Below are 26,978 nucleotides of genomic sequence, written 5' to 3' on the forward strand. Positions count from 1 at the left end.
GACGACACGTCTCGCGGTGCTCGCAGGCTACGCTTAATCATTGAAATCTCGCAAATCGAATTGCCGATTATGAAATTATTATTTCAGCTGCTGGAATTACACTTTTGCCTGCGGCGTCTCCCTCGAGTTTGAATTAAAGCCTCCTTGAATTGATCCCCTTCGTGCGGACATTTCAAGAAATCGAGTATATTTCTTTACATATGAAACGATTATCATCGTTATTCACCGCCGCCGCCGTCTGGGTTTCCTTTGGTTTCCCGATCCTCGGCTAATCTCTTTCTCAGCCCCTCGCGCCGAGCTCGTTAACTCTCGTCTCACAGGGATCTCGGTAGACTTTCATCCCCCTCCTCCCCTCCGTGTAACTATTACAATGTCGATTCGCGCGGTCCTCGGCCAATTTTTGCTCTCCCGTGAATTCGTCGACTCCGACTTGGCCGATTTTAGGCGTCTCGTTCCCTTCCTTCCTGCGGCTTTTCACGCGTATAAGCCGAGGCCGCGATCGAGAAAATTCGGCCGAACGTATTCCGAGTTTCGTCGCGGGATCCGACGCTCGAAATTCGAGTTGCCTCGATTCGCACCGCCGGGGAGCGGCGGCGGTGGAGGCGGTGCTGGTGGCGACGGCGTGCTCGGGCGCAAGTGGGGCGGTCAGGGGGTTGCGAGAAGGGCGGCGAAGGACGGCGGGCGCGAAGAGAGACGGAGATAGAGAGAGGGCCACCACCGAGGATCGCGGAGAGAGACCTCAGTCTCACTTGTGTGGCGTCCGTGTCGCGATCAGCGTCTTCTTCTCCGGATCGTCATGACCCCCCTCGTCTCGCGCAGCATCAGGTACGGATCTCGGCTCGCGATTAAGCGGTGAGAGGACGGTTGCGTCTCGCGTTGCATCCGGAGTGCTTTTACCCCCCTCACCCTGCGACGACTCGGGCGTCCTCGATTCAACTCTGTCATCGGTAACGTTGCTTCGCCAGCGTACCGTCGGCCGTTGAGGATTAATCGTGTGCCGGGGGGGTGCTTCAGGAAGGAAAGTCTATGCATGGGTCGACGATAGAGAGCGAAAAGGAGAGAGGGAGCATCGGCGATGCTCGTGTGTGAACGAGCGGGAGAGAGAAAGAGAGCGGAACTTTCGGAAATTCGTAAGTTCGCAGAAACGTGCGGCAGAGACGAGGCTGATTCGCTTCCTCCCTCTTTCCTCCTCCGTTCGCGCTCTTCTTCGACGCCACTCGCGGTGACTACGCATCATACGTATCATCATTCATCGTTTATTCGCTACCGAATTGCGTCGCGAATATACCATCACCCTTTCGAGTATCGACTTTCCCTCCTCGGGCAGCCGCCGGTGGTGATCGCGTCGTGAGGTGATAGAAACTACGTTCTACCGCCGACAACGCGGAATTTATTGATTTCCGCGTTTTCGCGCGAATCTATATTACGAATCGTGCCGTTGAGTCCGCGGGACTCCTCGGACGAGTCGAGCTTTATGGCGCGACATTTTTTCCCCCTCGAGCGCGTTTCCTCATCGAGTACTATACTGAAAGAAAAAAGGTGTTTGATGACTATAATTGCATGGTGAGATGATCACAGTCGGAGAAATCATTCTTTTTTTTTTTTTGCAATAAGCGATGGCTTTAAACGATAACTTTACACGCATATTCCGGCTGTGTTACTTTTTCATTGAAATGACAGAAAGTAAAGTTGGCGTCGGAAGTAACTGTAATTTTAATAAAGTCAGCTATTCTCCTTTCTCCCTCTTTCTCTCGGAGTAGTTAGTTCTATTCCCCCCGGGTGTCATGTCAGTCACATCAACGTCGGTAAACTCAAATCACAATTAACGTTACTTATCTTTTTCCTCGCTATCGGTACGGCGAGCGACCTTTTATAGCGCACGTTTGCGTCGAATTTCGGCGAAAGCTGGCTCGCACCGCACGGGTGTGACAGGTGCGACGCAAGTGACGAAAGCGTGATATCGACAAGCACCACGCCGAAATCGTAGTGTTGCGCGGAGGAGAACGTGCGCCGCGATACGGACGTCTCAGGACGTCGGATCGACCGCGTCTCCGCGTTTCTACGACGTAGTGTCGACGTGTTAAAAGTATGCTGCTATATTATGTGACGTGCTACATAAAACTCGATAGTGCTGTACAGCTTTATATAACGTCTTATAACATCGTATTAGACGCGGAGATCTGGAATCCTCGGTGTGTCAATTCCCTCCGAGCTGGTGCGACCGAGCTCTTAATTCTCCTCGATACAAAAAATTAGTCTCAAATCCGTGATAGATATTTTCATATATAAGCGAGAAAATTATTAATCTTCTTAGAAGATTATCAGTCCTGACTTAATGGAATTTGCAATGGCGCAAATATTACTTGCACTCAATTCATGATTAAAAATCTTCCGAGAATATATTGTGATACTTTTGCTTGTCGCATGAGAACATCACTATTATTGATTTAAGACTTTTTTTTACTTACGAACGGAAACGCGGAAAGAAAGAACGCATTAATCAAGAAGGATCGGCGAAACTTGCGACAAAGTGGCCTCGTATAAACCCGACGAGACAATTGGATCTCAATGTGTCTGACAACCTTCCGATAACGTAGTCTCTTTGTGATCGGGCCGAAAGGTAAACTCGGATATCGATATACCTTGGAGATAGCAAGAGCTCGGAAGGGGAACGCTCCTTCGCTTTGTTATCGTCGCGCTTAGCAATAATGAAACAAGCTCGAGTGAAACGCGAGCGGAAGTGGCCGGCGGCGGATCGTTATGCACTTGTCGATCCGTCGAGATTGCATTTCATTGTGCGGAGTTATAGGTGACCTCGATAACACGACCGTCCGTTAACCCCGAGACAAAGGTTGCGGGAGCTGACGGTTAGACGGCGGAGACACACACAGGTGTGCATCACCGCCTTTTTATCGCGACTCTCTCTTGCGCTCCGCGTCGAGAGTTGTGCTCGGAAAATGTAAATGCGCGATGCACGCCGACCATCGTGGTGATCCGACACGGCGAATTCGATTTCCTCTCGGTGGTTACGTAAAAACGTACGGTTGTTGCTAAGTGCACCCAGCATGCCGGCGTGCGAGCACCGTCGTGGCGCAGGTGCGAGCACCGTGGCGCAATGAATTGTAAAAACGGGATGCGAGGTTCGAAGGGAGAAGCGCGTGCGGGAGAAAGAGAGAGAGAAAGAGAGAGAGAGAGAGAGAGAAGATCCAAGAACAAGTGATACGCACATGCACTGAGAAAGATTTCTTCAAATTTAACAAATTTTATTGCATCCAAACTAATTTCATCATCGACTCCGAGGAAACTAATGTTCCGATCAATAAGTACGATTGTCAGACTTTCCAACAAATGTGTATCTTCATCTTAAATTTAAAATTTTCTTCGAAACGAAAGATAATTTTTCTTATAAGGACATTATTTCGTTTCGTTTTACATATTTATTGTAACCAAATAATATTTTATTCGGTGAAAAGATACCATTTCAAATAATACCGTTTTTTCTATTAAATGATAGTGTTCTCTTGAATGAGACGATACAATTTTTATTCGAACAAATAATATTTTGTACGGGTGTACATTTCAAATAAATGGAAGTAATAAATCTAAAGAAATCTTTTCCTCCGTGTGTTATATTAAGAAATCGAGACGCGTATTAATTCGCGTCCGAAAGTAGCGGAAAGATGCGTCCGATCCGTAACTCGCGGGATCTCCTCGTAATTCGCGAGAACTTCCTTCCGTCTTCCGCTATTCGTAGAGTTCGCTTGAATTTTCCCCCTTGCTGGAGCTCGCCGGAGTCGTTGCACAAACTGCAAATGGAAATTGTCGTAACTTCTCGTCGGATCCTTCCGAAGTCCTTTTTCGTCGTGTTTCCTTCGTCACGTTATGCCGGCGCGCGAAGAACGAGTCTCGCAGACGACGCACACCGGGAGAAAAGCGTTTGGCATGCGCGACCCATAATAACACAGTGAAATAATTAGTCAGAGAAGTTATTTTCGTAGCGACTGCTGCTATACCGGTAACACCCGGGTCGAAATTTTAGTTCTACATTAAGTTTTCAAACGCTGCACCTCATCGTTAAAACGACAAACGTTATGATTGGCGCCGAAAACAACTGTAATTTTTATGAGACCAACCGTTTCTTTCTTTTTCTCCCAGTGCAGCGTTTCTCCGCCAAACTGAGATGCAATATATGTTATATCTCGCATATCTCGGTTCGGATATTTCGTCATTATTTCGGCGTCGAGTGCGCACAATCGACGTTTCACGAACGTCCCGCAGGTGCACTTCTCGTTTGATCGGCGCGTCATCGGCGGAACGATCGCTCCGTACGAAATTAAACGCTCATTCCACCTTATCCTCGCGGGGAATATCGATCGCGGACGCTGCATGCACCGTTGCCTGCACGCACGATGTCTCGCGGGTGAATCGATCGCGCGACCAATCTTTCTGGCCGTCTTTCGGCGTTCCCGAGCGAGCGAGGCCACCGTCTTAATCGCATTTGAAAACTGCTTGTCGACGCTGAATCGAGTCGTGCGATTGAAAGAATACGGAAATTCGACGGGCAGCGGTGAAAATTAATCCCTTCGCTGGGAAAATCGTAAGCACGATGTCCCACACAGAGAAAAGGAACTCAGTCCCTGCGACTGGAGAAATCAGATGAGAACTCGGTGACAAGAAACTCAGCGTGAGAGAAAAGGATTTCTTCGAAAAGCGAAACAGCGTTACACAGCACGTATATTATAAAATATACTTTGTAACAGCCAGATTGCGCAAATCTATGCAAGCGGATTCGGAGCGAAGCCTGCCACAAGTTTTCGATGCCGGAGAGGGCAACGAATTCACCAGCACAATCTCTGGTACTCACAGACGGTAATCTTAATTAACCGTCGTGTCTTCGAATCCGAATCTTATTTGGCATCCCGCAGCCAGTTGAAGAAAGCTCACGACCGAACTCGTGACACATCTTGCTAATTCCGCGCGTCGCTGCTACAAAGCTTTAAATACCGCCGAGCTCGGCAAAAATCCCGCGCACTTCGCGAGTCTCCGAGCCGAAACGACGCGACGGTGGAATGCGTGATGTAACCTTTTCTGGATTTTCTGGATTACGTAAGATAATAACGAATCGCGGTTGTTTGTCCGTTCAAGGATCGACGTTACTCAACGCTAAATGGAGCGTAATGCGGCGTCGCCGGCGCGACGTGTTTGATGCGCACGTCTGCTACGATGTAATTCGCGAATATTACATCCCGCCTGGCGGTTTCCGCGTGCGTGACGCGGCTGTCAAAGCCGTACGGTTTAACGTCGCGAAAAAGCCATGCGGCTTACGCGGATTTCATTCCCCCGTATTCCCCGGTTCGGCGGGCGGGCAGAGAGAGAGAGAGAGAGAGAGAAGATGAAAGGCAGGCGCGATGCGCGCAGATTGTTTTCGAAGTCGTGTGCGGTCTTTGAAAATCTTGATGACACGGTTACATCCCGGGGAGAGATACCCTTTTGGGAACACAAAGCAACTGTAAACGGTACTATTTGAGAATGCAACAGCACCGGTTTTTCGTTTTGGCGGACGCTCGTCACCGGTGCGAACATCACGCCCGACGCGAACAAAGAAAGGCAAAATGGCTTTGCATACGGTTTGTTTGTGGCGTACCGTTAGATACCGTTTGTATATACCCGTTTTGTATCACTTTTCGTTTCGTTTTTATCCAAAAGGATACAAACATCCAAGAGGCGTAGAAAGTAATCAGCGGCTGAAAATGGAGGACTTTCAAATTCTTCTGTTCGAAGAAAACGTTGCATCCATTTGCTGCTCTTTTCAAATTGCTTGTGCCTTGAAGAGCTCAAGAGCTACAGCATTTTACATTATTTTTACTTTATTTCATTCGACAGCGGTCTACTTTCCTCGACATTTACTATAATATATGTCTGGCCGGAAAGTTAAATATTATATTTTATATATATTATTTTATACATATTTTATATGTAATATAAATATTATATTGACATTATATTTCGTGTAATTATAACTGAGACGCTCGAGGCTCGCCTGAACCTTTGCGGATCAGCATTGTCTTCAAAAGCAGAATCGGCGCGTTTGTTGTTACCAGGCTGCGACGACGAACGCTGCAAGTGGACGAAGGATGGGCATTAATTAACAGGATTAAACTCGAGTACAAACGTTAATTAATTCATAAGCCGTCGCATATACCACGGAGTCTGATAGCAGCTGTTAATTATGCACTCTTCTGTTGCAAGATGCATTAATGTCGGATGGATTAAATACGGCTCGTCGCCATATCATTGCCTTTTACAAAATCAACTTGGCTCGTGATCGTCTTCATCACTTAGCGAATATCGATAAACCAATAACGACTTAGCAGAAGCGATCTCAGTCGAGAAATATTTCACACATGAATCTCCCATTGTTAGAAGAGAAGATATCACGACCCTCGTGAGTCTAGAATCGATTGAACGATACTATGACGTAGTCGTTCAGTTCTCAATGTAGAATATTAATTGTTGACGAAGTTATTGCGCAAAATGTAAATGGGAGGGCATAACACCACCTCTTCCTCTGTTTCATCCCCGGTGTCGTCCATGTTCGTCTCTTAATGTTACCTAACGTTCGTCAACACCTCCCGGTGTCCTCGACAGTCTGTGGTTCATCGAAACACGGATTCACGCGGTTATTTCTTTCGAAAAGACTGCGCGATGCGTGAGAACGACTCGCAAGCAGAAGACCCGCAAGTTTCCATAGTGACGAGAGACAATTCGCCATTGCGATCGATCGCGGCGTATTTTCCCAAACGCGACCTCAGTCAACGGCAACTGGACGCGCTAAACGAATCAGCGAGTGTAATCGAATTGGGCCGTGTTACACGTCCACTTCAGGATTACACGCGATCCCCTACGGCTTCCATTCTGCGCACGAAGCGTAACAGTAGCATAATTCTTATTCGACGTTTAATTAGCGCATTAATTTGCGATGCGCGGCAGTTAATTGTCAAAATACATTTATTGAAGGATTCAACGAGTAACAATGGTACACGGGGAGAATTTTGCAGTGAAAATTACATGTACAGAGTGCCCGGGCAGGGACAAACTTCGTGAGGGCGTAAAACGGATTGAGATGAACGAAAATCTTCCGTACCATTTTGCCTGTTGTTTGCAAAATGGTAGAGAATTTCTTTTGTCGTTTGTTCACTTCAATCCGTTCTATCACCTCACGAAGTTTGCCCCTGTTGGTCCGGGACACCCTGTATAGCATTTTGTAACCGAGGAACGCGCGCCGACAAACTGTGTTAATTTATTACGCTTCTGTTACGTATGTGCTATTTATATATTTCAGAAGCTGCCGTTAAAAAAATGTACTGTGTGTGTCTCTTAGCGAGATAAACTTTGTTGACAGTTTATTCCTGCGCTATTGGCGAACGTGGTAAAATTGAAAAAAAAATTTTCATAAAAAGAGGTAAGTAATATTCTCACCGTGTACGAATCTGCTTTCCGTGTCAGATAATTTTCTCTGTTAGAAATGAACGTGTGTGTGTGTGTGTATGTGTGTAGGGAGGATTGATTCATATTCGAAAAAAGTCCCTCCAAATACGCAAACGTTGCACTGTACGGAATGTGTTTTGCTGGAAAAAAAGAGACCGTTGTCCGCACACGTGCACGCAAATCGATGGCTGCGATCCCGCAATTAAACGCGTCGTATATCGCGCGTGCAAAAATAACGCCGCGGAAGCCCTACATTCGCGCAAACGTAAATTATTTGACACGTGTTTCGTATCGGGAGCTATTGTTATAACACGTGTGCTAAACGCGTTAGCAACAAATCACCTAGCGTGCGAGAAAGACTACTTGCCGTCGGGCCGTCCAAAAGCCAAACGGCCTCGTGTTTTGCGCGCGTACGGATGATATAAGAGTTATTCCATTTTCAATATTCAAGTACGGGTAAAAAGCATTCGAAATATCCCGAAGACGTTTTGAAATTTAACTAAATACAAAAAGTCAGCACTCGCATTCGTGTAAAATAAGATAAAAGTTTCGTTCGATAAAGCGAACGTCAAGCGACTCGACGCGCGTTATGTCATATTCATCGTTCGATTTATAATACTTAAACTTCCAATCAGAAGTAAAATTATTCGTATTATGTAGTTAGATCGAACTTTTCATAATTTAATTAAAGAACGGTTACCGCATATATACATCATATATATATATATATATATATATATATTTGTTTCTCTCTCTCTCTCTCTCTTTCTCCTGCTGTACATCGCAATCCCGTAACGATCCCTCGTGTTCTGTTTTTCAGAGTGCAGCTGGTGCTGCAGTAAGGGTCCGAAGAGGAACGTAGACCATGCCAGGGCCAGGGGCGGAGTGGTGACCTAGACCTCATCCTCGGCTTCGACCCTCGATGCTTACGCTACGGCTGGTGTCGACTCACTTCCTGAAGCAGCCATAGGCAGTGCCCTTGCCTGAGAGAAAGGGCGATGTGCCGTGATAGGGACATGAACCCAGAACTAGTCGAATCGCACGATCTTCGCTTAACGTCGTCGTCGCCGTTGCCGTCGGCGTCGTCGTCGCCGTCGCCATTGTCGTAGAGAAAAAGGACTCGGTCGACAAAGAAATTTTCACGCGCACGCGAAGGACTCTTCTTCTTCGACGGCCCTTCTCTCTTTTTTCTCTCTCTCTCTCTCTCTCTCTCTCACATCACACACTTACTCACATCAGTCACTCACTCACTCACTCTGCGGCGAGTACTTTTCTCGCTCCTACACACACACACACACACCTACATATACACTTACATTCACGCACACATCATACACACGCACGTACTCACGCACGACACATATATATACACACACACACACATAAACAGATACCCCCATGCGTCGTTCCTTACCCTCGTACCACGAGAAACGACTTCTCGCTTTTGTGATCCCGACGAAAATTGAAGTGTGCACACGGGCATCGCTCGGTACTCGATACCACTTGCCGTGATCATCCCGGTCGCGAACGGCCGACGTTCAGGAGCACGGATCGTAACCCGGAAGAAACGGCGCTTACCGCCGTACGAATACTCGCGACGTATAGCCCGGACGAAGGGAAGGAGGAAGAGGGGAAGCTAGGAGGAGCAGCGGGACGAGACAACTGCCACGCTGAACTCGGTGTACTTCAACCTGTGGAGGGTCGCGAGAGAGTGTATTGTGAGTGTTTCTCTTTAACGTTGATCATCGTGCGTGATACAGCGCGCGTGCCGGTACGCTTGATAAAGATTATACGCGAACACGACGATGGAAATTGAATTAAAGTAATAAATAACTCGTTATGTCAGATGGCTGAGCGGCAATTAGCTCGCGAGCGTAACAGAGTGACCTCTGTAATGACGATTACGAGAGTATTCTCTCTTTCTCTCTTTTAAAACGGACTTGCCTCGTTGCTAATTAATTATAGCGCTGTTATGTCCTCATAGAAAAGTAACGACCAATGCCTGATAATCACAAATCGTATGGGCGATCGTTTTAACGCATCGCCGATCGTTCGATCTGCCGGTCCCTCATGATTCACCGCCGAATGGCCAAACGGGTAAATCAAACTTTTTGCGTCACGCCGCAAATATAAGCGCTTGATGCAACATGATAAGCATCAATAACACATCTGTAACTCGATATCACTGACGGGCAATTACTTTCAGTTCATTCGTGGAAAATCGCGCATATATGTGTGAGTTCGCACATGCCGCTCTGGTGTGCGGATTCTTTTAGTCTTTTCCGAGCCTCGCTCATGTACGGATCGTGCATGATTTCCCTCTCAGATGACACAACATAGTTTTATAAGTTTATAATTTGAGCCTTTCGTCATGGAGAGATGGATTTTGTTCTCAAATTTCATATTTTTCTATAATCCTCGCATTACACAAATTTACGAACATCGGAGTCGGAGTCGTACTAATCCTTAAACGGCGAACGTTCGAAACTCGCAGAAACATAAGAAAAAAAAGGAGAGGGGAGCAGAGGAAGAAAACGATATTTCGTCGGTGATTTTCCGACCTGCGTCATAAATCCGGCATGTCGACGATTAACGGATTACAGGCCCGCGCATTTGTGTCAGATTTATATACCGGGATCGACGCGTCACGCGTCTCCCCGCGGTTATGTAATTGCGAAATTTTGGCACAAAATGGTGGTGCGCAAGTGCGCGCGATAATCTCGTTCGTGTAAAATTTTCTCGCCGATGAGGTCAGTCGCGAGCGTGCGAGCATCACCGGCGATCATCAACCGTCGTCTCGCACGATCGTCCGTTTTCACCTCCCCCTCTCCCTCCCCCCCTCTTTTCTCTCGAAACCGCGCGCGCTTTTTTTCACGCGGAAAAAGTGGCAGGGTAAATTAATCAATCGCGTTGTATCAGTCATCGGTGCAGTGGTCGGCGAATTATTTTCGATAACCGGCTTTGTGTGTTGCTCTTTTCTCCCTTTTTTTTTTGCGAAATTTATACCGCGGAAAAATCGTAATTATCCCGCGTTCGGACGGGAGTCGATAGACGGAAGGATTCGCGCGCAGTTCTCCCGTGGCAGAATGAAATTCAGCTCACAGCCTCGTTTCACCATTTTTTTAAATCGCGCACCTCCTTTAACTTGCAGTCACACCGCTTCGCGATAATGTCGGAGCGATCAGGTCGAACGGGGGAACGGCTGAATGGGGGATAATTTTCGCTCGAGCTTGGAAATATCATTTCTAAAGAGCGGATTTATATACATAAAAAGAAAATCGATACCCCCGGACGGTTGTTGACGCGTGTTTACCATGGTGAGGCGCGTAGCGGCGCGAAATTTTTATTCCGATACGCACATCACTTTGTTTACATCGCAATAAAGAATATTGACGACGGAGCGAGGACGACGACATTTACGGCTCGAGCGCGCGCGCGCGAGCGAGCAGCCGAGCTTTTGCCGTGTGTTGCGAAACGCGCCTTCCTCGCGTCGTTCGCATCGATCGCGCCCGCGAAAATATTGAAGTTACTTCGCGATTGTATCCCGCCGACGGTGTCGTCGACGTATCGACGCGCCGTTCCTCAGCGAAGACACGACAGTTGACTCGCGTCAGAGCGGTCTCGAGTCCTCATCTAGTCTTTCATCACCGGGGGAAGAAATCTATTGACCATTCTTGACCTGACGCAAAAAGTACTCGTATCTAATACTTTCGAACCGACGCTGGTTATATCCTGTATCTCCGTCGGCCGGAAAATTTCTCGTCGCACGTCGGAAATGTGTTTTCACGAAAATCACGTGGAATTCGGCAAATTCACGAGTCTTACAAAGGAGTAGAGCAGTTTCCTCTAGTTCTTTGCGGAAATCATTTTTCTATAATTCGATTCCGCACAGAGAAAAAGGCCTCATCAGATTTAGTATCTTTATTTATCCGACGAAAATATGTTTCACGGAAACAACACGCGAAATATTATTAGTTTGAGTAAAAATTTCGTCGTCTCATTCAAGTAAACTCTATTATTTTAACGGAAGGAACGTTTTGTCATTTGAAATATGTTTAATATGTTTCGACCGAGCAAAATATTATTTGGTTACAATAAATACGTAAAATGAAAGGGATAATGTCTTTATAGGAAAATTATCTTTCGTTTCAAACGAACTTTTTCTTTAAGATAAAGATACATATTCGTTGAGAAGTCCAACAGTCGCGCTTATTAATCGAAACGTTAGTTTCTTTGGAGTTTGCCGATGATGTAATTCGTTTGGATAAAATTGATTAAGCTCGAAGAGATCTTTTCTCAGTGTGTCGCGACGGGATAAGCTTTAAAGGTTCAAAGGATTCTTCGCTTCCCCGGCGCGCAACGGTCGCGATAAACAACCGACTGACAAATTTTCCTCGAAATGACGACATCGAATGACGAACTTTCGAATGACCGTCGTCCCGCGCGCGTCAACGCGCGAATATCGTGCCAGTTACAAGTTTGCTCATCGTTTTTGTCAGTGCGGCGGCGGGTCGCGGTGCAGACAAAGTGGGATGAGACGCCCCCAGCAAGAACATCTTCATCATCACCACCACCACCACCACATCCACTATCATCATGGATCCTCAACAAGCCCTACGCGCTCTCGTCAAACACATGATAAGGTAATTTTTTTCAACACATAAGTAGTTCTTACTTTGTTGCAGTTTAAACAATTTCCATCTTGTCAATTGTCGCCTTGATCATTTGTCACAGAATCTGTCGTTTAGAGGAAAATTACGAGCGAGAATATTTCTCTATAATATGTATCTTCTTTCTGCAAAAAACCACATATTTTTTAGTAAATAACAAAGTTCCCGTATATCAATTATAACCTAATTTCTCAGCAAGCATTCAATAATCACAATTGACTTGAATAATAAACTTTCCCGTGAGAATGAGATAGATTGTACATAAAAATAATATTACACAATACATATTTGTCATTCGATCGATTTTTGCGTGTGTTCTTTTCGTTTCTTCTGCTTTCGCGTTTTAATAATGTGTAACGATGAGTTATTGTCGTGCCTGAGGCTCTTATCTGCAATATAGCGGCTACCGTTGCGTATCTTAACGGATACACTAGTTTTCACGCGGCGGTTCTCGTTCTCTACTCGAGATATACGGACGTTAGAAACGTTGCCGGTACTTCTACCTTCGTCGAGCGAGAATGTAGAGCCTATATCTACTCGTTACTCCACTTTGTCGGTGCACACTCACTGCCTTTCCAGCTGTTAGCGGCCGCCGCCTCGTCGCGAATTACGCTTTCTCGATATCCGCCGCTCGACCGATCCGTTTTACGACCCGTATAAATGTCGTGCAAATGTCGGGAAACATCAATTACGCCCGATAAGACGGGCGGGAAGTGTACAGAACTGAACTTGAAGTGCGTACACCAGTGCGTCTCGGAGACGGTAAACAAAACAGAGGTAGGGGGAGGGGGGGGATAATGAATGTAGAAAATAAAGCACCACGCAAATAGAACGTTTTACGGCATTTTAACGTGGGGCTTTGTTGTTTCGTATATAATGTATATTATTAACACGCTCGCTACTGCCATTCATCTAGAAAACTGTCCGCTACCCTATATTTTTCTATGCGATACCGTAAAGCACACTTAATTTGTTTACGTGGACACGGAATGAGAAGTTATTGCTGTCACGCACACACGAGCTCGGTCTCTCGGTGAGAGATTAGCGCGTCACACATGTGTGACGCTGGCTAGCGGGCGGAATTAATGTTTCAATGTCGTTAATTACGTTACATCGTATTATCGCACGTTTCGAGAAAACTCTATTATTTAACTGTAAGAACGCCTGTTATTTGAAATAATCAGCCGAGTAAAATGTTATTTGGCAACGATAAATGTCGTAAGAGGAAACGGATAATTTCTTTATGAGAACGTTACCTTTCGAACGAATCTTTTATTCAAGATAAAGATATATATTCGTTGACGAGTCTTCGACAATCGCACTTATCGATCGAAACGTTAGTTTCTTCGGAGCGTGCCGTTGGTGAAATTAGCGTTTGGACGCGATAAAATCGATTCAATTCGAAGATATCCTTCCCTCAGTGTACAGACGTGTGTACGAATCGGGGCTCGTTGCAGGACGAGTCCCGTCTCGCTCGCGTGAAGCGCGTCCTGGCGGGTTCGTTGTTGGGCCGCGGCGCGGGATCCAGCAGGATCTTCGGCACCCGGCTGGAGCTGGTCGAGTCGTATCTCGACACGGGCGTGCCGTACGTGGTGCACCGGCTATGCAGCTACATCGAGACCCACGGCTTCCAGAGCGCGGCCGTGTTCCGGCTGTCGGGCGGCAGCCCTCGGCTGGCGGAGAGACTGCGGGCCGCCTTCGAGCGGAGGGGCGACGCCGACCTGGAAGGCGCCGCTTGCCCTCCGACCGCGGCGACCCTTCTCCGGCAGTACCTGAAGGAACTGCCGCAGCCCGTCGTACCGTCCACCCTAGTCGGCAGGCTACTTAACGTACACGCCCGTAAGCGCAGATCCTTATCTTCCTAACGAGATGACTTTCACGAACGTGCCCCGCGGGATGTCTCGAACGTCTTCGCACGATCGTTCTTCTGCGGTCACTGAAATGTAAAAAATTAAAGTGCTTCTAATAATATGGACAGACGGGACATTGTCGCGTCGGAGTTTATTAAGGGCTCGCGAAAGTTCGTTGGATCTCGTCGGTGATTTCGACGGCAAAAACTCAAAAGAGATCGGTCACTTCGCAGATGTGGAATCGGATAGAATTTGCTAGTTAAAGTGGTGGCAGAAAGTGGTAGATAATGATGACGGATACTTTGATCGAACATGGCATGTATTATTTCATTACCGTTAACACGTTGAATGCGTCGATGTGATCGATACTATGGCATTATCGCGTCTCATTTAAATTGCGTGCCGAATGAGCCAATAGTCGCAACCGCGGGTTTTATTATTTTCCACAACTCTTCGGAGATATTCGATAAAAGCAAGCGATAAATTTGGAAATGTTATTTAGTTGGTTTTTTGTAAGAATAATTGTGAAAAATAATATCATGTCTCATCTAATTGCCACGAACTTAAGTCTGGTCGTACTATGGCCCACTTTGTATGGAATATAATTGCATTTATACAATTATAAATTGTAATTATAATTGCATTAAAAAAATCGGTTAGTCGGTCAATGGAAAGCCAACGAAACGAGGTAACGAATATATGAGTCTCGAATGAATTTACTTATCGTATGCTTGGTAATTGGATCGTCAGTTAAGCTTTCGTGCAGATCAACATCAATCAACGTATTAATAAAAGAAATATGGTTAAGAATCTAATAAACTTCTGCGAGCCCCTAATGAAAAGATCCGATGGAGATCTCGATCGTTTTTCGAATTTAATTTAGTGCAATTTTCATTCAACGCGGTATACAGCGCAGTAATAAAACAATCCGACCGATAATTTTCAGAATAAAATTCGGAGATAAGCGAGTATATTATTAGTTTACGTTATTAGTTTATTAGAGCGATTTTATTTGACTCTCTAAATTTCTTTGAATGAAAAGTCCCGCGAAAAATAAAATGACAGCCGAGTCACTCGAATGGCCTTTCACTCATGTTAGAATGTAGAATGAGAATAGAGTGAATTCTACACTTTACATCGTCGAGTGAAAACATTCACTCGAAATTAAAGAACGATTCCGTAATTGTATTATTTTATATTTTATAATTGTATAATTACAGGAACGAATTCATTTTATTATAACTGATCGAAACATTCATTCGTACGGAGTCAGAATCCGCTCTATGCTTAAGCGAACGTTCACTCTTACGAATTCGAGTGGTGGTGTTTTCACTGTCGCTTCGAGTGAATTTTCACTCGTTTTAAGTGAGAGATTTCACTTCGATAAGTTCAGAGAGTACAGAAAGTACGCGATGCTGCTTTTACAATTTCCGCCGGCGTTCCCAAGCCGAGCTCAGGCTGAAATCGAAAAATTCATCTGACACAGAGGATTACGCGAACGATCACGAGACCTGGATAACCTCGACAAAAGAGCTGCTGTCGACCCTGCCCTCCTCCCACTACCGTCTGCTCGGCTACCTGGCGATCTATCTTAGCAGATACGAGGCGCGACATGGACGAAGCGCCGGTGTCTGCGGTGTCTTCGCGCCGGTCATTCTGCCGCATGTACCACCCGCGACCACTCTCCTACGGGACATCCTCGCCGAGGCGCTGGTGCTGTTCCCCGACTGGTAAGTGGTATTTTTTCTTAGCATGGGAATACGGAAAAGAGGGCGAGAAAAGCGCGCGGAAGTCCTTGCGCACGGGAGTCTTACGTAACTGTGCTGGCGACGGAAACGAGCGGTATGTTTATCTCGACCACCGGTTTGCCTGTTCTATTTTTAGAACCATTAGAGAGCACAATATTTCAAACGAGAAATAGCCATCGTGTTGTGAGAGAGCAGTACGATCAGCATGCGGTTTCAGGCGAAGTGAAATGTGATCGGGTTTTTTGATGAAGTCGCGAGAAGAATGAAATTAGCTCGGACAGAATCAGGGGGAATTCTCTTAATTCGAGTTTTTTGCGTGTGTATAGAACGTGAGAGGTCTCTTTTTCCACTCTTAAAATCTTTAGCTCTGTCTAATCTGCATTATTTTCAAGTAAAGAGAGAGAAGTGTCGAAATTTTCTACTTATAGAAAAAGATTTCATTCACGAAATACGAGAGATACATTTCACGTCCAATCGATAATGTCGTCTACGTCTAATTGCGTCTACATTGTAGATGAGTCAACCGAAATATTTTTATTTTGAGTGATATATAAGGATATGCAAAGACTCTCAAATAATTAAGAATGACTAGACGATAAAGGATAACAGCGAACATTTATCTCAACGAACGAATTTGACACCTGATGGGCGCCAGAAACTTCATAAGGTCGACTTTTCCTTCGACTCTTATCCTCCGAAATTAAGCCGGCTTGCGCGCCACTTGCGCTACGATTTAACTTTCGGTTGCCGCGCTCTACAATATAACACGCAGTAAGGCGTTACATTGACGCCGCACCGCGTCTGCGAGTGCAAACCTTTAAGCAGTGCCTTAGCGCGTTGGTAGGGTCTTACATAAAGAATTTTACACGGATATGAATGTATTCAATACTTACGACAGCAATAACATTTTATTAATTAATAATCTACTTTTGTATGGTAAATTTCAAAACATTTTGGAATATGTAATGCCACAAGGCATTCCTTGCACTCCCAAGTAGTCTCGCTGCGTTTTTTATGTTTGGCGCACACTTTACACCGTCTTTGAGGATTCTTTTTAGCTTTTGTGGGTGGAATATTCCTTGGAAAATGGCCCCATTGTTTTGATTGTAAACGAAGTGGTATATCACTAGCAGACAGCCTTCCACGCTTTCTGTATTCAGGCATACATACACTTTCTAAAATTTGTTCTGCCACATCTAATCGAAACTTTGAAAACGTGTATTTTTTGCTTTTTGATATATTCGATTTCTTCGAAAATAAAACATAAGCATTAAAAAGTGCAATATCCATTAGGTAAAAAAATATCTTTTTATAACTTTTTATGTATTTTCTCATAAGTGAAAAAGAAGATAAGTAGCTATCTTGGAGATCTACCCCACCCATGCCATCATTATACTCCAGCACGATATTGGGCTTTGTAATAGTGATATTATTTTTCCATCTCTTCTTCTCCACTTCCATCATTTCAATTTTTTTATGTTTTGTGGACAATAAATATATATTTTTTTTGTCCTTCCACTTTGCAGCTAAAATACCCTTGCACGATCTTGAAATAGCTTCTGATTGTTTCAGCTTTATCGTTGCGAGCTCTTTCGGCATATTCTTTCTATTGCATCTTACTGTTCCTATGGCATTGATTTGCATGGATTGCAATTTTTGAAACAGGTTTGGCGAAGAATACCAGTTATCCAAAAACAAGGTGTGTCCGAAATTAGCTATTGGTGTGCACATAAACATGGTAACATTTTCGGAAGCACTGGTGATTGAATTTTTCACTGTATCTTGACCTGTGTATATTTTAAATTTCATACAATATCCTGATTTAGACTCGCACAACTTATAAAACTTCACTCCAAAACGTGCCCTCTTTGACGGATCGAACTGTTTATATGACATTCGACCGGTATATTTCATGAGAGATTCGTCTAATGACACATATTCCTCGGGAGTATAAATACTTGTAAATTTTTCATTGAGATAATCGATTATAACTCGTAATTTGCATAAACGATCATCTTTATCTCCAACTTCATTATTGGAAAAGTGTAAAAAACGGGAGAGTTGCGCGAATCTCCGTAATGGCATTGTTTTCCGAAAAATGGAAGTCTCGATAATACTTCTTCTTGACCAATAGGATTGGACATTCGACTTTTTCACTTGTGCCATCAAAATGCATAACGCAAAATAAGCATGAATTTCATCTATATTCGTATCCCTCCAATTTTCTTCAGATTGTTTTAATGTTCGGGTTGCATCTCCTATTGTTTGACTCGCGTAACGATTGCTTTCTGTAACAATGATATTCCAAAAGTCTCTTGGTAAAATTTGGTTTAGCATTTGCAAAGCTGTGATTCCTTCTCCCATTTCTATGTTCATTCCAGGAATCCGTGAGTACTGCCAAGTTTTGCTTTCGTTTTCCTTGTTTTTCCATAACCATTCATCAGATGTAAAACTAATTTCACGATCTGCACCGCCACTTTCTTCTTCACTATCAGATGCTATAATTCTACGCCGATTCCGAACAGGATAAACAATTTCCTCGCAGTCGTTATCTATATCGCTATCAGACGTAATAATGAATCGCTTTCTCTTTGTACTTGTCGAAGCAATATCACTGAGATTCTTGTTATTCTCCATTTTACAGTATGGGTTGATATGACTAAAATAAAAAAAATCTATTATTCAATTTTTCAGCGTTATAATAAGATGTATCGCAAACTACAAGAATTTTCGTGTAAAAAAATCCGTCAAACGACATACTGTATGGATTCTGAAATATTTCCAAGATATCGATGACACTATGCGATGCCGTGCACTCTAGAACTGTAGCTCGAGTAATGAACGATCTAATTGTTAGCCGACGTGACGGACACGTCATTATTGTTTCTGCGATAAATGCCTATCGACGTGGTATACACGTCGCTGGCGGTTTTGGAACAAGAGCATCTCGACGTGCGTGGCACGTCTTTATAGCGCAAGTGGTTAATCCCTGTGACCGGGTTTTTCCACCGTTTTACGAGCAACAAAAAGTCACGTGAAATTTCGCGCTGATAAATCTCATTGCTTTGTACGCAAAAACTGAGCCACGAAGAACAAGCCAACCGAAGGATAACAGGCAACGCGTTGTTCAACGGTGCATGAATAGTTAGACACGCGAGCATAGTTAAAACATAATTTACCATAATTTTGCGCCAGGCATGCTGTTTTTTTAAATTTCAAGAACACCCGTCGGATCGCTCGTTTCATGCAAAAATTAATACCTACCTTGAGAGAATTTCACGATAAAAATTACCAGAGAATTTTATAATTCGTAAAAATATCGACATTTTGCCTTAATTTATTATCATTTTCGCTTTATATTTTAAGAACTGAAGTCTACTATTAAAATATCTATTATGTTCCTTAACAAGATGATCTCACTTGGAGAACAAAAACGTCTAAAAAATAAAATATTTATTCGTGAATACTAATAATATATATTTGTTTACACCAATACAAATATTCTTGCATTCAGGAAACAAATTTCAAATACACCAATACAAATATATATTATTAGTATTCACGAATAAATATTTTATTTTTTAGACGTTTTTGTTCTCCAAGTGAGATCATCTTGTTAAGGAACATAATAGATATTTTAATAGTAGACTTCAGTTCTTAAAATATAAAGCGAAAATGATAATAAATTAAGGCAAATGTCGATATTTTTACGAATTATAAAATTCTCTGGTAATTTTTATCGTGAAATTCTCTCAAGGTAGATATTAATTTGTTTGTTAAATAAGAAAATATACATCTTTTAAAACCATATCTTTTTACGAAAGGGCGATTATTTAATCTATTTACACGGGAAAAAATTCAGATTTAAGTGTAAACATGTTATTGAGCGCCGCGAAAAAATCTCTTTTACTTTTTAATATTTTTCTTTCTTGCCGAGACACAGTTTATGCTGGCGCCTCTAGAAAAGACGATAAAAAAAAAGATTGAAAAGAATCTCTACAAGAAAGAAGTTATACAATATTCCCTCTCCGTGTTTATTTCTTCTTTTGCTCTCTGAGAGCCCAGCGCGCCGTCTTTTAGTTATTTATCCGCCGAGTGTCACCATTTACCGTTGTTACGCAACAACGCTTGCTCAAGCCGAATAAATCGACAAATCGTAGCTGACTCTCTGTCTCTAATCTGAAAATCCGCTCTGTGTCGCGGCGCGTATCAAGCTTAATGCCGTGAATTACGCAAGAGCGAAGCGCATTCGAATGCATCGCGAACGCAAGCGGCGAGAATAAATTATAAAGCGCGTCGCCGAGCTTACTCGCGAAAATCGAATACTGCTACTCCACGAGCGCGCGCGTCCCGATTTTCTACGCGTGTTTACTCTTGCGCCGATCTAACGTAAGCGAATCTATATTATCAGGATAAACCGTAACTGCTTCCTGAATTCGGAATTACGTGTCAGACGAAACTTCCGCAGACGCGACGCGCCCGCCCTTGGACGGAGAGAGAGAAATTCGTGCTTTTAATTGGACTCTTCCACTTACTCTCGAGATTCTCTCTCTCCCTCCCCGACGGGGAGAGCAGACGGCCGGTTATTATTTCTTAACCCGAGGCGCTCCTCCGCCCCGACCGGGGCGGTCTCGATGGGATCGAGCACACTTGCAGTTTCATCCTCGCTGCTGCATCCTCGACGTCCGCACAGCGGGCGGACTATAAACGCGCATTCTGTGTCGTTCCGGGAGGGAAAGGGGAATCGCCACTTTGAACTTTATTTTCGCACGGAGAGGATTCATTCAGGATGGCAAATTACATTGTCCCGCGCGAAGTCAGTGTACAGGGTGTTCCTCAAATATTGTCGAATGTGTTGGGAATTGATTTTTCGGGGATCGCTTTGCGGAGAAACGAGCATGTGAACGTTCATGTGAACTTTCCTTCGCGAAATTCCCCTCGGCAATCAACTTTCACAATATTGGGCAATACTTAAGAAACTTCCTGCGCACTCATTTACTCGCGACTACGACCGCGAAATTCGCCGTCCCGCTAAATGATTTTCCTCCGTGCGGACACTTCTTGTCGCACACGGAGAAAAGAGTTTCTTTAGATTTAGCATTTCCATTTATCCGATTGAGATTTGTTGATAGAAGCAACGTGCATTTATTACGAAATATTATTTGTTCGAGGACAAATTTTATCGCGTCTCATTCGGAGAGAACTCGGTTATTCAAAAGTTCTTGGATTTCTTCGATTTTTTTAATACCATTCCCCTATTAGATTCTCTGTTGAGGTTCACGCCAATTTGGTCCATCTTTTGATGCAAATAAATGTTAACAGTACAGTTAAGGTCAAAACGTTAATGTAAATACATATTGAAACATGCAAATGAACGTTATTGCGTCTCGTCCTGCCTGATGCTATCGATCGGTCCGATTTGCGACGTACGTGCCGTACGTATGCGAGAGAGCTCTCGGCGTTTCGGGATTCTCGCGTGCATACATGAGAGGAAGGGCTTCTCCCGGTTCCACGGTACAAGCGGGTACGATTTCATCGCGTAAAAGCTTCCGAATCACGCAAAAAGCATGTTAAGTCGCATCGATGATCGATACGAATCCAAGCGGCCAAGCGGTGGTGGAAATACAGTAAGCGGGGGGGGGGATACGACGGAAGCCTTTCGCGCATACGGAATTATTTCCGCGCAATGCCCGATATAAAGCGACGATATATCAAGACTTCGTGGAAATAAACGCGAAATGAAAAAAATAAACGGTGTGCAAACAGTACGCGCAATAAACAGAGAAGTGACGCAATTTGTTTTATTATATTGCATTTACTTTTATTTTATTACATTTACCTTTATATTACACTATTTTATACATATAGGTAACGCATAAAATATATATTTTCCTGTAACGATCGGTGTAAAATTGGTGGCTCACTTTGGCAGCTCACGCGCGTTTTAATTGGCACGCGCTCCTTAATGCGGCCGAAATCGCCCGGCGTGAACGAAGCGGACTCCAGCGCGGGCGGAGCGTCGTGAATTTTTGGCCCGATTTTATGCCGCGCTCTCATCTCAGGTTTAACTTTTAAGCGGAGAAATCACGCGGACGGATCGCAAATTACCGGCCCGGAATTATCGAGCGTCGTGGGCGAAAAGCGCGCACGCGAGAATATCCGCGACCTTCCTCGATTAATTTCGTCGCGCGTCGCCGCGTCATTGAGAACCGCCGCCGAGAGAGGAGACACTCGGGGGGACCGTTGGGAAAAATTCGCGATCCTCGGCCTTGCCGAAGTCCGCCATTGACGCGCGTACTTGACTGCACACTCGCCGCATTTTCCGACGAATCTTGTCGTCGCGTTTCTTACCTGTTATTTTTAACTCCTACCGCGCAGAAACTTTCTTCTCTCTCTCTCTCTCTCTCTCTCTCTCTCTCTCTCTCTCTCTCTCCCCGCCCAGTTCCATTGAGCGAAATTTTTTGCTCCCGCGATCGGTGGTAATGAGAAGCACGATTCCCTCCAAATGTTAAAATACTTCCCCTCCACTTTGTATTATTTATTTGCACCGGGTATCTCCCGAAGGCCGACGCGGGATGAAAATCGGCGAACGAAATTGCCACACGCGCGCAAAGCAGCGTCCTTTTTTTACAATTACACCCGCAGCATATTGTAAATAACACTGTTTATTAACCGCGCCCGCGTAACATTAATTATCGATTCGAGTTGACAAGATGCAGCGAAGATCCGGCGCGAAATGTGTTTACGCAGATTTCCGTACGAAGGGATTAAAGAGAAGATACACGTTACATAAAGTATTATAAGTATTATAAAGTATTGACTGAGATAAAAATTGCAATAAAAAAACACCTCTCTCCCTCTCTCTGTCTCTCTTTCTCTCTAAAGCGATATTATACGCGACAAGAGAGGTTTGCGCAGCGTGCAAGGTCAATTTAATTCTTGAAGTGCACCCCCTTAGGGGGGGGGGTTAAACTCGGTGGACCAGGAAATCGTAGGCCTGCGAGGAAAATCAGAACGAACCACTTCCTTGAGAATTCCAACTGAGGAAGAGAGAGAGAGAGAGAGAGAGAGAGAGAGAGGGCGGAGGGGAACACGAGATTCTCTCTTAATCCCACGCGTGCAATGAATTATTAATGCGTGTTGTGCGCACTTAACCGCCTATAACAGTCTGCGTATATCGGTTACCGTCGCTGCGTATCTCGCTAAAAATACCAAAGGCGACGTATAATTGCTCGTCGGATATTAATAAGCTTATATGCAAAGAAATTCTTAATATGAAGGAACGGAGAACCCCGTTTGTAATACCGGCGGAATAAATGAGCATTACAAAAGCGCCCCCGTAAGGAGCGACGTCGATCCTTTGGCCGTATATCCGAACCGTTCTCGGTGCTTTATTTCCTTATTAGCGCCGCGGAAACCCGCGTCTTATTATAGAAAATGTAGGAGGACGATGTGCATGACTGAATGTAAAATTGAGGACACTAAATGAATTAATTTCAGACGGACGTCGCTGGCGAATTGAAATTGTAATTTTGCGTAATTTCAACGTAATTTCAAGAATTCAACGTGAAATTGATAATTAATGATGAAAATGGATAATCACACACTTATATATATACACACGCGCGCGCGCGCGCGTAAATCGGGAACTTACATATTAAATGTTATAATGACATAAAATTAAGTAAGACGCGGAGCGTTTCGGCTTCGTTTAACTTTTTACCGTAGACTAAGTTTTACATTTTTATATTTCAAGATTCCGAGTCAGATTGTCGATCTGATTCTTCTATTCTCACTCAATTCGATTGTAATTGCAGACGCTCTGAAAAATCGACCACGATGATGTTTTATCGGCGAGTCAACGAAAATAACAACAACAACAATATTTCGTTTCTTGCACTCCTTGATCAAAGGGTTTGTTTGAAAACCTTTTTAGCGTTAGGGTGAAATCGCGCGAGCCGAGGTTAATCTTAGCTCGTGAAATATCTGAACCTGTTGGAAAAAAAAGAAGCAACAACGCCGCTTTGCTCACATAAGCAGCACGTGACAGGCCGCTAAAACGTGATACGATAATCGTTTGTTTTTTAAAGGGACGGGCGGCGCACTTTTTCCTGGGAAACCAGCATCCGAGATCGATCGCTCTGCCGAAGACCCCGGTCACGCGAGGTTAGCGGATTCTGTCCCTTGCGAGATACAATTACGGCATGAAGCAACAACACCGCGAGTGTAATACTCGACATCACGTGTGTCGGGCCATTATAACATGGGTTGTGAACACGATCTTATGCTTTATACGCAAGGTGTCAGACACAATGTGTGTATCTGCTCGTGTACAGATATAATATTCGTGGAACTGAGCAACAAAGCCGTTTACCAGTTTGCAAACGGCACGATAATTATTAGAATATTACAATTAATTTGTATATATTTATATATATTCATATAAATTTATATATATATATTAATTAAAGAAGAAAATAATCTTGATATACGTTAATGTCAAATAATTAAATTAAATTGATATTAAGTATTAAAAATTTATTACAATTTTATCTTTATTAAATATTAAAATTTCGTTTTACTGCCGTTTTCCTATTATTCGATAAAAACATGTATATTAGTTGAGAATGCAAGGATTTTAAGTTCTTTGATTGAACGACGATAGAAAGGAAATAAGAACATTTAGAGCCAAATTGTTTAACAATAGTTAATTATTATTATTGAGTGAAGATACTTCAGGGAATTAACAAGTCATATCAGGGAATATTCATTTTAAAAAATGAGTGCATGCGATAAGACGGGGTGGACTCTGCAAGGCGGGCCGAAGACACGTGTCTTGAGCTTGTTTCCTGATTTTCTACCACGTGCCAGATCACCTGATCATCCTGTATATGCAAGGTTGGAAAGTAACCTTAATTATAATGGCTGGAGGCATATGTGACACTGGGTGTACATCACAAGTCTGCGAGCGTGATGCCAAATATACGCGGAACGCAGTGTTTTACATTTCAATCGTGCGATTCAAGGAATCGTTAATCACGGTCTCACTCGATCATCACCTTCATTGACGATCGGCGAGCGATTGTTCGAGCGGCGGAGCGCGTAATTCCCGTGAATCGTCGATGAGTATACTAATAAGTTCCGTTACACAAAGCCTTTCGTTATTTAACCGCGAAAAACCGTGATGTAAGCGCGGAGCACTCTGATAAGAATCTCCGATAAGAAGATAAACATCATCGCGGAGCAGATGTTTAGAGAGAAAGAGAAAAAGAGAACTAATGTGTCCCGTTTGATCATTTCGCTCAGCGATAAAGTGAAACGTAAAGCATGAAACGTGAGGAATTATCGAAAGGGGGAAGGGAGTAAACGCGTAGTAAACGTCGCGCGAGTCGAAACTCGCCTGAGCAGAATTCTCGAGGCTATGTTGTGAAAAATACTGTGAAGATTCACTGAAAAACAATTCGAGTCGTGAGCTAAAAACAAATTCAATTTCAGGATCGTCCATGGCGAACAAACTACTCTCACACTGTTTTCGGCAAAATGGCTTTTTCAATCTGTTGTTTGCGCAAAACAAGCTTAAAATTCGATTCAATGAGGCGGCCGGAAAGCTGACCCGACGCTTTTATCGGGTCAGCTTTATCATCAATATTTATCGTCTAATTTACTTCGACCGTCTACCAAAGTTACACAGATAGAATATTATAGGATTCTCTTTCGCATAAATTCTCCAGTTCCTGAAATATAAATAGCATACGTGAAACGGAAGGATAATAAATTACCGCAAAATGTGTTCCTTGGTTACAAAATTCTATAATATTCTATAATTTTCTATTTTATAATAAAATTTCTCTAATAAAATTCTACAATTTTTACTAGAGAAAGTAATTTGTAATTTTTACTAAAAATTTGCCGCAAAATTCTCATAGATTCACTATAAAGGTGGCTTCATATAATTCTATCGAATATTATGCAGTTAGATCAATCTTTTGATAATTGAAAGAACACTTATACGTACAATTACGTTCAGTTTCTTAGTTTCAGTTAACCTTTCACCGTTTACTAAATATCGCAGTTCAAATTCCTGCATCAGATTGTCGATTCGACTAGAATTTCACTCAATTCGACTCGCTTGCAGTACGAGCGATAAAATTTGCGCAACTCAGAGCTCGGCTCCTTTCGCCTGATATGTTTTTTTTTCAGTGTGCATTAAGCCGACAGGTTAAGTTGAATAGATCGAGTGAGAACCGAATGAACGAGACGAAAGAATTTAAGATCGCGCGATTAGTCGTTCTCGTATACAGAGAAAAAGGTTTCTTTAGCTTTAGTATTTCTAGATTCGAGAAAGCTCTAGTATTTAACAGAAAGAATCTTATTATTTAAAATGATATATTTTAACCGAATAAAATATTACTGGGTTACAATAAATACGTTAAATAAAACAGGTGATTTTATACAGAAATTATCTTTCAAACAAATTTTTTATCTAAGATATAGATATATATTCGTTGAAAAGTCCAACAATCGTATTTATTATTTGAAACATTCGTTTCTTTGGAGCAATGATGAAATTTGTTTGGATGCAGTAAAATTCATTTATAACTTTATAAATTTGAAGACATTTTTTTCTCAGTGTACGCGCCGCGTCTTTCAGTGTGAATGCGATGATGAGACGAATGCCGAGGTGACTCCCGGCCTGACGATCGTGTTCTCTCGATCGACGAAGACCTCGTTTTGGGGCTATTGGCTTAAGGTGATCGGTGTTATGCAGGGTCATGCGTTTCCATGAATCTTGCGTCACCGCCGCCGCCGCCGCCCAGACGTCGGAACGGGCAACGTCCGTGAATAGTGCACCGTGTGCATGAATATTTCACGTTGCTCGTCTCTGCGCTTGGTCTCCGTCCAAAAATCCCTTCGACTCTCTCTCTCTCTCTCTCACTCTGAAATAGTCAGCTGACACTATATAAAGGTCCGATCAAAGGGCGTGAGAGGGAAGACGCGAGCACGGCAAGTCGATCGGAAAAATTGTCCTTTCCTCCTCGCCCGCGCTCTCGACTGCATTGTGTATTGCACGGAATTCGATTTTTGGAAATTTCATTTCCACGATGTCCTCGCGTTTTTGAATTTCCGTTATCTCCTACAACTCGTTAGAGAAACGAGTCGCGAGAGTCGTTAGTTCTATATAATTATGTATAATCATATATAATCATCCCCCTCCCTCCCGA

General features: G+C 43.6%; 1 protein-coding gene across 9 annotated transcripts in view; it reads left to right on the forward strand.

Annotated features, from left to right (window-relative positions):
• The window catches only part of LOC106745941 (protein FAM13B), a 31,875-nt gene extending 7,649 nt beyond the window's left edge, over nt 1-24,226 (forward strand). The window contains exons 1-6 of one of the 9 annotated variants that reach the window (XM_014621995.1): nt 721-825; nt 8,309-9,206; nt 11,988-12,131; nt 13,580-13,997; nt 15,495-15,738; nt 23,847-24,226. In XM_014621995.1, the coding sequence (XP_014477481.1) occupies nt 12,021-12,131; nt 13,580-13,997; nt 15,495-15,738; nt 23,847-23,964 (891 nt within the window). In that variant the 5' untranslated portion in view covers nt 721-825; nt 8,309-9,206; nt 11,988-12,020 and the 3' untranslated portion in view covers nt 23,965-24,226. Of the gene's footprint in view, nt 1-720; nt 826-8,308; nt 9,207-10,234; nt 11,180-11,788; nt 12,132-13,579; nt 13,998-15,494; nt 15,739-23,846 lie in introns of those variants that run through there. The other 8 variants (XM_014621989.1, XM_014621994.1, XM_014621992.1 and 5 more) reach the window with 8 other exon arrangements.
• Nucleotides 24,227-26,978: the final 2,752 nt, after the last annotated feature.

This window comes from Dinoponera quadriceps, unplaced genomic scaffold (assembly GCF_001313825.1).
Source record: "Dinoponera quadriceps isolate SergipeBrazil2010 unplaced genomic scaffold, ASM131382v1 scaffold1872, whole genome shotgun sequence".
Lineage (NCBI taxonomy): Eukaryota > Metazoa > Arthropoda > Insecta > Hymenoptera > Formicidae > Dinoponera > Dinoponera quadriceps.